At 43.9% G+C, this 15,806-nt stretch overlaps 1 protein-coding gene across 1 annotated transcript in view; it reads right to left on the reverse strand.

The window, feature by feature from the left end:
• The window catches only part of MYO9A (myosin IXA), a 185,822-nt gene that overhangs the window by 67,798 nt on the left and 102,218 nt on the right, over nucleotides 1–15,806 (reverse strand). The window contains exons 10-11 of the mRNA XM_034066356.1: nucleotides 9,984–10,100; nucleotides 1,084–1,218 (exon numbers count right to left, since the gene is read on the reverse strand). Coding sequence (XP_033922247.1) covers nucleotides 1,084–1,218; nucleotides 9,984–10,100 — 252 coding nt within the window. The remainder of the gene's footprint in view (nucleotides 1–1,083; nucleotides 1,219–9,983; nucleotides 10,101–15,806) is intronic.

A 15,806-nucleotide genomic window follows, 5' to 3' on the forward strand; every position in this document is an offset into this window, starting at 1 on the left:
GAACACAAAGACTTGTTAAAAAATGGAAATAAAATGGTTTTGAGCAGCTCTGTTCCCCATCTTGAGCAAAAAAAACCCTCACCAACGAAAATGAGAAGCATTAAACTCCAGATCAAACACCCCCCAGATGATCCACTCATTTGCTTATTTGTGACTATCCTTATATTTGAGCAGGCTTCTCTTTCCGACTTTTCAGATCTCTTATGACACTGTGGAGGCTCAAATGAAACTATCAGCATTTCTGGGAAGGGTTGGTTTAATTCTTTGATCTCAGCTGGACTTAGGCTGCAGAGCGCAGCCCTGCTGAAACTAGTATCAAGGAGAATTTCCTTTGACATCACCCAGAGAAGAATTTCACCTGAAGGCAGGGCATGCAGGCTGGCATTGAAAAAAAAAAAAGGCATTTTGAAGGTCTATAGCATATTTACTGTATTATACAGCTCAACTGTTTGTTGTGCATCCACGAAACAACATGTTCAGCAGTTATCCTGTCCCACTTGTTTTTAGATAACAAATTATATTTGGAAAATCCTCCTCCCATTCTAATTAATAGACCATACCAGCCTGTGTATATGTTACCCGCTAAATTAAGGACTGTTATTTTTGTTACCTCTCTCTTACAGCACATTCATCTGAGGCTGGAAAGCAACACAGAGTCTTAACAAACCTAAAGCAAAGCTTAAAGTTCAACCTTTCCTAATCTGCCATGGCTGCTGGAGGTCATAAGGATCTCAAGTCTGACCCTGGAGAACATGTACGACAGTGACACTTCCTCCCTCCCCACAAATGGATGAGCCCTCTGAACATGTATCAAGGAGACGAAAGAGCAACAGTCAAGGTCTTCCTGATGTTTGAGGACACTTGTATCTCAAAACATTCATTTAAAACCACCAAATCTCTGGCTGGATTTTATTTTGCAATAAGGTAGCAATAAGTCATATGATAAATTAGAAGTTATAGTTGAATAAATCAGTGCACAGTCTTTAACATACGAGAATTAAAGGGACAATTTAAGAACTTTATTATTGGTGTCACAAACACACATCAACAGTCATTGTCATCAGAGAGCATTTCCAGACTTACCTGTTCAAGTTTAAAGATGTGCTGGTTAAAGTAGTGCTGCAAGCGCTCGTTGGCAAAGTTGATGCAGAATTGTTCAAAACTGTTGTTTTCATAGTCTTCAAACCCAAAAATATCAAGTACTCCAATAGATAGAGTCTGCAGGAAAAGTAACAATGAAGATTAAAAACAAACCACAGAAAGTAAATAGATTATTTGTACATAATCAAAAGCTTACAGATGGAATTAAATATACTTAATAGCCAGACTTTTAATTTTTACTGGAATTGCCAGTATTATGCCATCTGGAAGACTTCACCTACATCAGAGACACAACACGGAAGTGCTGATATCAGGCCTCTTTCTAAAAGAAAAGTAATTTAAGAGTTGGTGTTTTCTTTAATTTATAGGTAAATTGCTATATTTGAAGAAACCTGAACCCAGTTCCAAGTTATTCTATTGGATCTAAGTATTTATATTTTGAGGGGGAAAATGGGGATAGGAGTGGGAAAAAAGGCTTACACCATGAAGACAGTCCACAGAAACATGCCTACAAAGTGAATGGAGGGTGTCTAAGCAAACACACTCCAGCTGCAAGCCTCCCAAAGAAACACTTTTGGATGCTGGGAGCAAAGCGTATTGGGAGCACAGCAGGGTTTGCAGGGAAATAATCCATTGCAATAAAGAAAAATAAGTCTGGAATTGCCTTGAATGAAGGTCTCTGTGCAGAGAAGGGAATCAGGCCTCATTTCCTATGGATGCTGTCTCAGAGCCCCAGGCTCTGGCACTAGGACACCAAAAAAGTTCTGTAAGACCAGCCCCACACTCCTCCCAGCCCCCCATCCCCAACCATGGCAGCAGGACAGCCCATCCTGTGTGACAGACACACTCCTCCTGTTTGAACTAACTGAACGTTGGTCCAGGCAGACACTCAGCAAGCAGCCCAAACTGAAGTTAATCCTATTGTGTGAGGCTATCAGGGAGAACTCAGCATCAAATCCTCAAAAAGAACAGTTTGGCTGGACACGGAGTGGATAAGTGGCTGAAAATGCATTAATGTGGAGACATCAGAGCAGCTTCCGGTACCTGAAGGGGGCTACAAGGATGCTGGAGAGGGACTCTTCATCAGGGACTGTAGCGACAGGACAAGGGGTGATGGGTTCAAACTGAAACAGGGGAAGTTCAGGTTGGATATGAGGAACAAGTTCTTCCCTGGGAGGGTGCTGAGGCGCTGGCACAGGGTGCCCAGAGAAGCTGTGGCTGCCCCATCCCTGGCAGTGTTCAAGGCCAGGTTGGACACAGGGGCTTGGAGCAAACTGCTCCAGTGGAAGGTGTCCCTGCCTGTGGCAGGGGTTGGAACTGGATGGGCTTTAAGGTCCCTTCCACCCAAACCAGTCTGGGATTCTACGATTCTATGAACACAGCAGAAAATCTGATGAAATATCAGCTACTTGACACTATAAATACCTGCAGCCATCAGGGCCCATTGAGTTCTCCTCTCCATAGCAGTTGGCCACACAGTGGTGGTGATCTCCCCTTGAGCAGGGCTGCTTTTCTAAGTTACCCCTTGAGGCTGAGAGATCCCTGACCTGACACCAGACATTGGTGGGTTGGTGACACTTTTTGCATGCATGTGACACTTATGATACATATAATCATAGAATCAACCAGGTTGGAAAACACCTTTAAGATCATCAAGTCCAACCTTTACCCCAAGGACTGCCAAGACCACCACTAAACCATGTGTGTGAAGAGCTACCCATCCAATTTTGTTTTGAACCCATTGACACTAGTGACACTATGATCCCTCCCAGCCTATCAGGCCACCTTCTAGAAGTTCACTATATAGGTGGGATTTTACTAAATCAGCCCCTAATAACATAAGGATTTTGTGAGTTACAGTTCTAAATTGCCTTTTTTTTCCACCTCTGATGATTTTGCAAACCTCCACCATATCCCACCACAGCCTTTTCTCCAAACTGAAGAGTTAAAGCGTGTTTGGTCTCCCCTTTAACCTACAATGACCTCAAGATGTTCATGAAGATGTGGGTGCACCAAGGTTTTCTACATGCCTGAAGGACACATGCGCAGAGAGCTCCATCAGCAGTTCGCTATGGGCTGTGCTCCAGGGTCTACCCAAAGCCACCTCACACATACACAGGCTCTGCTCATACCTTACAATTGACTAAATAAAGCAGTAAGAGAGGTAACAGCATTAGCACTGGTCAGATGAACCAAACCTCAAGCAGGAAGCAGAAACACCTGAGAAGAACCTGAGAGCTGACAGGCACTCTAGTTTTAATTCTATTGGTCTTATCTGCAGGTCTTATGTGCACTCTGGATTATCTAAGATGACCATCCTAAGACCAGCCTCAAACCCACCACCAGAAATACAAACCAGACTATCCATAAGTCTCCCTATGCTGCAGTTCGTCTGTTTTCAACAGATCACATGAAGTGGGAGGAAAATATTCCTTCTGTGCTCAACTCCTGACCAGAGAACCACCTACAGCTGGAATAGACCCAGTGGCTGCAGGCAGAGCAGCCACCCGGGTTGTGAGTTGAAGCTTGGTACGATCTGGATTTTGGCTATCAGAACAAGTAAAAACAAAATTGAGAAAGCATAGAAGCACAATAAGAATCCCACCCATTTTCCCAAGAGGTCTTCGGCTACTTCATCCAGGTTTTTCTCCCTTCTCCAGGGCCAGACAGACTCTAACTCCTCTCCCTCACCCATGACATGACATGGATAACTACTGAAGGTCCTAGGCCAGCTTCCCACAGGTTTGCATCCCTTGGCAAAACACCCATGAGAAGCAGTCATTTGACCAGCAGATGGAAACTGGGAAGCCACTGGAACAAAGACTGAGCCTGCAGAGGGATTTGCTCTCACTCGTTGCTTCCCAAGGGTCAAGCTTCCTTTTCCTGCTCTTGCCAATGAATGTGGTAACCCATTTATTCACAAATACATTCACAAATGACACCCTAACAAGCAGAAATCTTCTACTTCATCTTTTTTGTTGGTCTATTTTCACTAGAATTCTTCTTAAATTTGTTGTTCATCTTTTATCTATGTTATACATGGAAAAAGTGATGATGGCAACAGGACAAAGTGGCTTTTTCCCATCCACAATGTGTAAGCAAATCCCCACTGCTGTGTAAGTCTTCCCCTACAATACACAAGAGCTCCCTAAAAACTGCCCTACATAGAAGTCTCCATTGTACTACTTAAAAGCAAGACTTAGTAAATAAACCACTCACACTTCTAGAATCCTTCTGGAATTACCGGAGTTATCTATGGAATAGTCAAGTCCCTGCCACTGAACATAACTCAATATGAAATAGCTGAGCACAAAAACTCCTCTCCCTTTTCTTCAATAGTGGTTCATTTACTGTGTTGAAACTGCTACAAAATATATTTAAATGTGTGCATGAAAAAACATTTATACAGCAAAATAGAAAATCCTTATATAGAAAAAAATCTGCTATTTCAGTTAGAAAAGAATTCTATTCCAATGATATTTTAATGTTGTCTTTTCATATTTTTTTGCTGGCACCCAAAATTCAACAAGCTCTAACATGTAAAATGCACAGAACTACAAAACTGTTGGGTTTCTGCAGAGTTTCACACTTAAGAAATTAGGGAAGAGCTCTGCAGAGGATCAGGTCTTTGCCCTTTGTCATTGCAGGCAGCATCCCAGCTCCCAAAATAAAGAGGTCAATGTATGCAAGTTGGTAAAACTGTTGAAAGTGAGAAATTGGGAATTTATGGCTACTTCCTGCTTTTGAGCCAAAAAAACCTCCAGCACCTATGCCAAAGGGTCATAAAGCCACACAGATCTACCTGTACAGTCATTTCTTATAGCAAAGTAAAAAAACCTTCTTTCTATTGAGGCATGTGGTAATGAAATTATTTCATTAACCTGCCTGAGCAAAGCCTGTGATCTGGCTGATTTTAAATTTGCAGCCCAATATTGAAAGAAAATAATCAAAGGAATTTTACATTCATAAATCTCCTAATACCTCAGTTTTAAATTCACACTTCAAACAAGCACCATAAGGAAATCATGCGAAGCTGGACTATAATTCAGACCTCAACTAGCCAAGTCTAGTTTATGTGCTAATGCTGTTCCTTTATCAAAAGTAACATTTAAAATTGACAAATATATGCATGGATATGCCTGAAGCAGAGACGGTATCACCAGTATATCAAACCTGCACCAAAGCTCCTGTAATTTAAAGCGTAGGTCTACACTGATCTTTAAAACCTGGGTGAACGCTGGGTTAGTGAGCACTTTCTGCTTGAGATGATAAAGAGTGACCTCATGTTCTGCTAAAAATGTCACAGCCGTGACATTCAAACACCGAGCACGAGTTTTAACAGCCTCTGGCAAATGATGGTCTCAAAACTACGTGATCCCCAACTCCCAAATCATCAGTAAATAGTGATCGGTGGAGCTGATTTATGTCAGCTCAGATGCACCCTGCTGATGTCATTCCACCACGGAGGTAGATCTTGGCAATCACAAATAGGTTTGCTTTAGATTCTGGGAGAAAACATTTTTATTTGTTATTTTTGTACTTTGTATCTTTTTCAATTTTTTAAAATATTTCTCTACAATATTCTAAAACCAACACTGTAACCCCCCCCCCCCCCAAAACACACAAAAAAAACCCCAATCCAAAATCCATCACTACTAAATCTGAAAGGACTATTCCAGTTTACATCATCACACTGTACATGATGACCTATTCTGTAAAGTGAGAAGCAGTGATTTGCTACAAATTTGGAAGTTGAGACCTAAAACTAGATGTGCACTAAATCCATTGTGTGTTCAGCAATTCCTCTGTTTTGGGTCAGAGAGCCAAGAATTAACTAGTTGATTAAATTTAAATAAATTTTCTTCATGGCCATGAATTCTTCATGAATTCAACCATGAATTTTCTTCATGGCCATTAATTTAGAGAAATTTTCTTCATGTCCATGAATTCACATTTACCAGCATCACTATGTAAAGCAGCACCTCATGTGAAAACAGCAGCAGGGTTATTTAGGAAGAAATTAAAACAATTCTTAAGAGCCAAATAGTAAAAGCTTAAAACAAACCTTGGAAAAAGTCCTTTTTAGTCCACTACAATCTACACTATATAAACATATTAAGCAATGAGATGGACTTCTAACAGTTCTTAACCTTATTTATGGAAGGGGAATTAAATAAGAGACTTAGAGGCTTAGTAATCTCGTTCTCAAGAGGAGGAAAAGTCTCCTGCCTCATTAACAAAGGTCAAATTTCAGTTTGTAGGGGATCACAAGAACACAAAAGCTAAAAGTGATAGAGAGAAGACCAAGGAAACAGAGTCAGAGTAAAAACGACACACAGCAGGACTGCTATGAGCATCAAAGAGCATTATCAAATAACTTATTCACAACTTGGTTCAGAAATAATATACTAGAAATCCTGTCAGCAAGCAAGATAAGCCAAATCCCACCGTGTTTTCCCAAAATAATTCGTTCTACATTTAACTGAATTCGGATATCAAAGGTCTGATTTACATCTTCCAAATACTTGCTTGAAAAGCAGTGGAAGAATGATGGCTGGCTGTTTGTATTTTTTACCCAGCTTCATCTTTTGATCTTCTCTTTGCTGCTGACATCAAATAAACACACTTATTGGGATATGAAACTTGTCTCCATCCCCATTGTCCCAGGTTCTCCTAGGATTTGGACTTTGTTAGAATCTAGGTCATCTTCCCACCTGTCACCAAACCACCCAGTCAGTCTTCCAGAAATTAAATAGGTTCTACTAGGTATAAACAGCCTCCTCACCAAATCAGTCTGCACTGATGAATCCACCACCAGGTTGGTTGAGCATGAGTTTGGTCAACGCAGTTCTCCTCTATGGCTGGACAACAACAGGACTTTGCCAGAGCAGAGGTGGCTGCACGTGTTTCCACAGCACACAGAGTTCTCAAACCCAGATTTCACATGTGTCCCTCAAGTGCATCTAGAAGGATTTGTCATTTTCTGCAACCTCCAGCCTTCACGTCACAATCCTCAACTACTCAAAGCCAGGTTAGACATGGCTTGGTGCAAGCTGCTCTAGTGGAAGATGGCCCTGCTCGTGGCAGGGTCTTGGGACTGGATGAGCTTTAAGGTCCCTTCAACACAAACCATTTTATGATTTTATGATACAATATCAGTTTTTCTCATCAACTTCAGATGCAGTTCTCCTCCCATATACACTCTGAATTCAGATGGGTTGGGGTCTTATAGTACTTCTGCATAACACTATTGTCATGTAAGAAAGCAGTCTGGCAAAAATCCATCATTTAACCACCTTCTGAACCTTCACAACCTACAGGATTATTTCAAAATCTGTCTTAAAAGTCAGAGCAATACTGGCGGCAAGAGTGGGATTCAGCCAGGACATTTGTTGCAGGGTGAGTCGCATGCTGCTTACCTGCTGCAAAGTCAGGAGTCAGGAACCTGCCATGGTGAGGTGCAAGACTGTTTCTCTATTATAAATCAGAGACTTGGTGTGTTTAGGAGATTTTGGTGGAGGGAGCTGGCAGATGCCAGCAAGTAGACGTCATCCAAGTGCTTGCCTTACAGCAAGGATCAGAGATCCCCCTTCTCCTAGTCCACCTTCCAGTTACCTGCTGGTGTTGCCCAAACTCAAGACCACATATGGGAGATTAAGAACCACCTATATCCTCATTCGGGGTTCCTGCAAGCAGGAGTTGAAGTGGTAGGAAAACTCAAATTAGTCACCATCCACATTCCTCCAGGTCAGAGAAGGGCAGTGACTGTGGGCTGGTGTCCCAGCAGCAGCCACAGAGCCTGGAATGGCCTCAGCTGCTTGTTGACAGTGACGTTACCCCCTGAGGGCAAAAGAGCAGCTATTCCAAGCTCTGCAGGTCCTAGCAGGCACTTCTCCTCCCTCTGTGCTGTGAGGACTCAACTCAGGGGCTAAAGGAGGTGACACTGTACAACAACTTGAGAGCAAATTGACTAGTGAATGTTTAACAAAGCTGCTCTCTGCAGCTCTGTGCAATGCACATAAGTGCTCTTCTTTAACCTCTCTACCCATACAAAAGGCAGGATTCATGCATTCCCATGATTTCTGGGACCTGTGAAAAATCAATGTTCATGGAAGTCTGAAGACAAACCTAATTATTCTCCCATCCTAGAAGTACAGATTTCCTGGTATTCTGTTCACTACCTCCCTGTTCCAGAAACCTGGCCCACGGGCAGCCCAGAACTGACTTGACAGATCTTGCCACTTGCCTCACCAGTGCCCAGTACAAGGGCTCGATCCCTGCCCTGGCCCTGCTGCTGCACTGGTGCTGATCCAGGCCAGGATGCTGGGGGCTTCTTGGCTGCCTGGGCACAAGCTGGCTCATATTCATCATCTGTCAATCAGCATCCCCATAGGTCAGAACACTGGGAATTAGGAATTCATGAGATGATATAGGAAGATGTGAAAGGGGAAGGTGGTTATACTGTCCAGGAACATTGACTGGAGGCAGCAGAGGGTTAATATGCAGTGGCAATGCTGGAAAAAAGCATGAATTTGGGTTGTTCTGGCTCTTACCTGCTGAGATTTGAGGTTGGGAATCAAAGTTTAATGGCCCATAAACATCCACCATTGTGCCCTGCTATTTCAGACATGCTGACTAAGCATTACTTTTCTAGTCTCAGTTAGTATTTAAATATTAGGGAACAGAGGATACGTTTTAAAAATCTTTGGATCATAAACAAGAATTAATCAGTATTTGAGATGCATTTTCTTGTCAGAACAAATCCACCTTTTCTGCTTCACCAAATACACAAACAGGGCTGTGGGCTCTGTTCCTGACAGCCCAGACAAAACTATGGATGACTTGGAAACAAAAAATCAGGAAAGAACACAACGTTTTTGGTAAAGCATTAAACAGAGGGAGAGGAAGCCTGTGCAGCTGGAAGACACGCTGGATGGTACTTGAACAACCTCTCTTCTCAGAAAAGCATATTACCAAATTCTCTATGTGTGCATTTATTTCCAGTCTATAATTACTCTCCACAAGCATTTCTACGGAGTTAAATAAAGAAGCAGCTACACTACAAGCCTCCTACAGCATAATTCAAATATAAAGTTAGTGCTTAGCAACACAGTCCTCCTTTTGGCAGCTGTGGCTTCAGCTTGGATGTACAACCCCCCCTCTCCCCCCAAAACAACACATGCTGCTGGCCCATGCCCAAAATTCCCAAGCCAAGGGGAGCTGGCAAGCTGCAAGCGCATGCTGCATGGATGCATCCATACACCCATGTGTTTTGGGTTCAGCATCACCCCAGTGTGACGAGCATGGATGAACATATGAGGTTTTGGAGGGGATGGCTGTAGCACCCAGTACCTGCTATGACAAGAGATGTCATGTCATCCCTTCCATCAATTCTTTGGGAAAGTGGCTTGGCAGCGTGCCAGCTTTGCATTTGCCTAATCTTAGTTTTCTGCTCATTATAGATGTGGTATCTCAGTGCTTGCTGACACCTCTAATGATTTTTATGGAGCAACTTCATCAAAACACCTCTCATCAGCTAGATTTCCCTTTTTTCCCCTCAATTATATACAGCCCTATAGTTTTACACACAAGGAGGAAAATGATTTGGCATTGCTCCTGGAAGGGGTGGGGGAACAGGCTTTTGTGGCTACAAAAAAACCTCTTCCTCAGCTGCTTTGAGGATATATTGTTTGAGGTGCTTCACCCTTCCCAGCTCTGCAAATGCCACTTAAAATAATGATGTATTCAGTCTAAATATTAACTGGAGAGAACCGAACTTCATGTGAAGCAATTTGCTGCTAGGAGCTTGGGTAATGTTTTATCTAATAGTTACCTATTTTAAAAGCACAAGAGGGTAGCCAGAAGAGCTGGTGAGACATTACCTTGGTGCTTTCCTCCATATCCTTTGAGTTGAGTAGTGCATGGTTAATTCTGAACACTATCCAGTCGAACAGGGCACTGTACAAGGATTTAGCCATAGAGTTCCTCACAGTCACAGCCTGAAAGAGAGAAGAAAAGAGGTAATTGGAAAGGATTCCTGCTCTGCACTAAAATGGTTTTTGCTTCTCATGCTCTCACATCCAATGTTCATATTTCTCTCTCGCCAAAGCTTTTATTTGCTCTTTGAATTCACATCACATAAACCAGCAGTCCTCACACCATCGGGAGTTGGTGAGTTGGTTGCAATCCCAGGGCCAGGAGATGTGCCCGTCACTTTGGCTCACTTTCCTTTGGTGCATTCAAGCAGATGATGCACAAGATCACACCATAAATCCCACCACTGGCAGTGAAAGGTAAAAAAAACACCAAACATATATATATATTTAACATATAAATCTAATTTCATCAGGAACCTGGAAGAGTTTTTTCAGAAGGCAAGGGGAGGGTGGATATTGCAGAGCAATGACAGCAAGTGATGTGGAAGCACACATGGGGTCAGGCAGTGCCTGGCACAAGCAGAAGGGTTACAAAAGGTGAAGATAAAACCTCTATAGTAAATCTAAGAACATTACTGAAAACATGAAGTTTTCCAGGTACTGCCAATGTGAGCTACAAATCAGAGCAGGGAGATTCACTGCTCCTCCAACAGCTCTCCTAGAAAGAGGAATAATACCTCTGAGGGAGAGCCAAGGCCACCATGGTGCTCCCAGCCACGACACAGAGAGATTTTGCATGATCAACAGTGATGAAAACCAAGATGAAATGAGGGTACCCAGGTGTCAGTATCCCAAACATGCCTGCCTGGGGACATGCACCTACACATGCAACTATAAAGCAGTAATTCATATTTAAGGGCTATCTTATCTTGGTTCTTGCTGCTTGTGATCAGCAGGCTGAGAGAGCTGGGCTGAGTCAGCCTGGAGAAGGTTCTTGAAGGGGAGACCTGAGAGCAGCTCCAGTGCCTAAAGGGGCTGCAGGAAACCTGGAGAGGGGCTTGGGACAAGGGCCTGGAGGGACAGGCCAAGGGGAATGGCTTTAACCTGCCAGAACAGGGGAGACTGAGATGAGCTCTTAGGCAGGAGCTCTTCCCTGTGAGGGTGCTGAGGCGCTGGCACAGGGTGCCCAGAGAAGCTGTGGCTGCCCCATCCCTGGCAGTGTTCAAGGCCAGGTTGGACACAGGGGCTTGGAGCAAGCTGCTCCAGTGGAAGGTGTCCCTGCCCATGGCAGGGGTTGGAGCTGGATGAGCTTTAAGCTCCATTCAACTCAAACCAGGCTGGGATTCTATGGTTCTTCATTGATTTAAATAATAACTTTGAGCTGGCCTGCAGTGCTTTGGCACACACTAACATCCTACAGCACCAGCCATGACTGTTATATTTCAGTTCCTTTTAGCCACTCTAGAAGTATAAACAAGGAAACAGAAGATTCACACAGAACTACTTCAGTAAAACCTTGAATTAGAACAAATCAGTGGCTTGTCACTCATTGCCTTGAAATCCTTCTCACTAGCATTCCCTTCAAGGCACATCACCTGAGTGGCCTAATTTCACTGACCCCAAGGCAAATAAAGCTCCTACAGCACCATTTATCTTCTATTAGCATTTTCCCACCTCTTTTCCCTTGAACTTTTCATGCTGGCACCCTCTGGCATGAACACAAGCTGTTCTGCCAACACTTTCTCTCCCTCTTGAGTTGCAAAAGGAGAAGGCAGGAACATGGTCCACCCCTGAGGATGCTCATAAGCTCACAGTGTACATAAGCCTTCACATGCTGCTAACCATGGCTCAGTAGCAATAAAACACTGTCAGATAAACCACAGTGCACGGATAATTCCAAGCTATGGCAACAATTAACAGAGAATTACTTGCCTGCCCACAAAAAGCATTGCTACAAACCGAACCCAAATGTGTGATGAAAATGCACAAGCGAGAGGATGAAAAGAGTTTGTTACAGCCTTAAAAGACTGAGTGTGAGTTTTGAAATGTCTGAGTTACCCAACAAGCATTGGAAAACGGCTGCACTTAGGAATACAAACAGATCTCACTTCCAGTTACTGGTTTTCTTCCTATTACTGAAGGAAAGCTTATGGGGAAGGTTTGTTTGCAGGTTTCGTTACAAGCAACATGGGCTGGTTGGGAGGTTTCCTGCTGTTGTTTTTATTTTTTGCATTTTCTCAAAATGTGGGAGAATATTTCAGTGATTAATAGAAAATTTCATAACCACTTCTCTATGCCCATGCTCCAGCTCAGCTTAATGTGAATGGATAAAGCTGGGAAACAATCAGTGCCACTGTCACACCAGAAAAATCAGACATGAGGGAAAGATGAAGGCCAAGACCCAGGAACGTTTCCTGCTTTCATAATCATAGAATCCCAGACTGGTTTGGGTTGAAGTGAGCTTAAAGCTCATCCAGCTCCAACCCCTGCCACGGGCAGGAACACCTTCCACTGGAGCAGCTTGCTCCAAGCCCCTGTGTCCAACCTGGCCTTGAACACTGCCAGGGATGGGGCAGCCACAGCTTCTCTGGGCACCCTGTGCCAGCGCCTCAGCACCCTCACAGGGAAGAGCTTCTGCCTAAGAGCCCATCTCAGGGAGGTTCAAGCCATTCCCCTTGGCCTGTCCCTACAGGCCCTTGTCCCAAGCCCCTCTCCAGGTTTCCTGCAGCCCCTTTAGGCACTGGAGCTGCTCTCAGGTCTCCCCTTCAGGAGCCTTCTCTTGTCCAGGCTGCCCCAGCCCAGCTCTCTCAGCCTGGCTCCAGAGCAGAGCTGCTCCAGCCCTCGCAGCATCTCCATGGCCTCCTCTGCACTCACTCCAACAGCTTCACGTCCCTCTTGTGCTGCTGCCCCAGAGCTGGATCAGGGCTGCAGGGGGGGTCTGCCCAGAGCACAGCAGAGGGGCAGGATCCCCTCCCTGAGCTGCTGCTCACGCTCTGGGGGTGCAGCCCAGCACACGGGGGGGGGGGGGGGGGGGGTCTGGACTCAAGCGCTCACTGAAGTTGGGTAATGGGGAGCTTCTTCTCACCCAGCACCCCTAAGTTCTTCTCCTCAGGGCTGCTCCATCTGGTTTCCACCAAGCCCGTGTTTGTGATGGGATTGCCTTGACTTAGGGGCAGGACCTTGTACTTGGCCTCGTCGAACCCCATGAGGTTTGCACAGTCCCACTTCTCCAGCCTGTCCAGGTCCATCTGGATCCCATCCCTTCCCTCCAGCATCTCAACCGCATCACACAGCTCAATGTCATCAGCAAACTCACTGAGGGTGCTCAATTCCACTGTCCATATTGTCGACAAAGACTGAGTAACACTGGTCCCAGTATCCCTGAGGATCCCTAAGGGACACCAGTCACTGGTATGGGACTGTCTAACATAAAGATGGCATTGCTATAGCAAAAAAGCTATGGCAAATGCTGCAGTGCCTTTAAAATAAGCACTTAAACATTCACTCCTGTATTTATTGGGGGATTTCTTTATTCCTGTATTTATTATCCTACTCATATTAAATGTGATTATTCTCTGAAATAGATATATTACATATGGCTTGTCTTCAGGTACAGAATCAGAGAATCACAGAGCACTTTGGGTTGGAATGGACCTTCAAAGCTCATCTAGTCCAACCCTCCTGCAATGACAGGGACATCTCCATCTATATCAGGTTGCCCAGAACCACATCCAGCCTGGTTTTAAACATTCAAGCACAGCCTCTTGTCTCTTCTGCAAGTGTCGGTACGTGACACTTCAGTGGATCTGGAACTGTGGCACTCATCAAACCCTTTTTATTTCCCTCATGAAGCAAAATAAAAATAGCTCCCACAACGCCAAAACAAATCTCTTGGGGATCAAAGCGAGAGCAACATCTTGCACACATGCAGAGACACTGCTGATTGGAAAGCAGTGCACATCAAGTTGGAGATCCAGGAAATAAGCTGAAGACAAGGTTTTAATCAATAGGTTTCCTGCTTATCAGGCTATCAAGTTATAGATTTTATTTCTTATATGCTAGAAATGCCAGTTGTTGGGGTTGGCCAATTTTGGCTAAGACCGTCAAACAGGATATTTGGGTTTCTACATAAGATTTTATTGCCAGAGTAACTGGCCTGAAACTTTTCATGATAGGCATCAGATTCAGGCTACCTTAAAAATAGATAGGCTTGTGGAACCATCTTCTGCCAAAAGGGACAGGGCAAAGACAGACTGAGGAATTCAGATCTCTCTTTGAAGTGTTTTGGAGCAAGGACTAACATTTGAGCAGCGCCAGCCTGTGTTTTACAGGCGGCAAAAGATATAATCTAAGGAAACCAAACTGGCTCAAATTAAAAGCCTCTGTAAAACGTATTTGTACATGTTCAGTAGATTCTTAATTCTAAAGATTACAAACTCTCTAGATAAGCACATCTCCCATCCACTGCCATCCCTACAGCATCACCACTGCTCCCACCCAGGGTCAGGATTTGTCCCTCCCACTGTTCCAAACTCAACTGGGATCTGAAACACTGAAGATAGGTCTTTTCCTGCTGCCATCCTTCAAATGTTTGCTGGTCCCTAGATAATCCAGGAAATCAAAAGGGTTACAGCACCCCCAGCAAACTTATAAATGGAAAAAACAGAGAATCAAACAGAAAAAGAAAACCCAAAAGAGGTGTTAACGCTCTAAATAGTGTGTCTGCTTTAAAAAGATATGGAAAAGGAAAATTTTCTTCCCTTCCCCTAAGACAGTTCTGCTGCTGCCAATCAAATCCCCCCCGAATCAATATTATGAAATTATTATCTATGAAACTTGAATTTTATAGGCTTCATTGTTATAACAATAGCACCTTTGCATTAGACAGCCTCAATCTATCTTTTGCCACAGAACCAATGACTCATGAAGAACAAAACCCAGAAGAAAGCTATATGTGATGATGTAAAGGGTGGTATTTTAATGTGAATTTAGTTTCCTCATTGCTGACTGCTGTTAGAGCCTGTACAGGGGCTGGACAGCTGCAGCTGGCCGAGTTCAGAGGAAAGAAAAAATCATCTTTTTAATAAACACCAGAATGATTTCTTTTACCTTGCTGCAGAAGCCACACCACCTTATACATAGACAACCAAGATTAAAGCAACTTTTTCTCTTCCCCAAACCCTGCTTACAGCAGCAACTTGGTACTCTCCCTGCCATGACATTTCTAAGTAGAAAAGGAGATATCTAAGGGACCAATTTCATGCTCTAAGCTGACGGCTGAAGTTATGACTTTAAATATTGAAAAGGTGCCATCACAGGCAGATGGGCCCCTTTGCTGCACAGCTCCTCCACTGGATGTACCCACTCTGAACAACTCATCAGAAAACACTTTTCTTACTTCCAGTTTCATTTCAAACCTCAGGTCTTGCCCCGCCTGTCTCCCTGCTCCTTCTTGGAGATGCAGGGATGCCAGAAATAGTAAAACTCAGGCTTGTGTGTGTCAATTCCGTGTTGGCACTGCAACATCACAAACCTTCTAGACTTGGTCCTGGAGCCAAAAGCAGGAGCAATCTCCAGCTCTTTGACCCCAATATGGTATTAAGGCACTGGCTGCTGCAGGGGCAACATCAGCATTTAAAATATTCATCCATCAGCATGTAATCTAATGGGAAATAAACCATCTTGAATTGAGCACAGGATCCCATGAAGGTGTCCATCACAACCAAGTAGAGCTCAGTCCACTTCATCTTTATACCGCTGGATAGGTTTGGTGCTTGGTGAAGGCTTCATTTAAGGTACTCTCACCCAACACAGCTCTTGATTCCATCT

Source organism: Melopsittacus undulatus, chromosome 9 (genome assembly GCF_012275295.1).
Source record: "Melopsittacus undulatus isolate bMelUnd1 chromosome 9, bMelUnd1.mat.Z, whole genome shotgun sequence".
Lineage (NCBI taxonomy): Eukaryota > Metazoa > Chordata > Aves > Psittaciformes > Psittaculidae > Melopsittacus > Melopsittacus undulatus.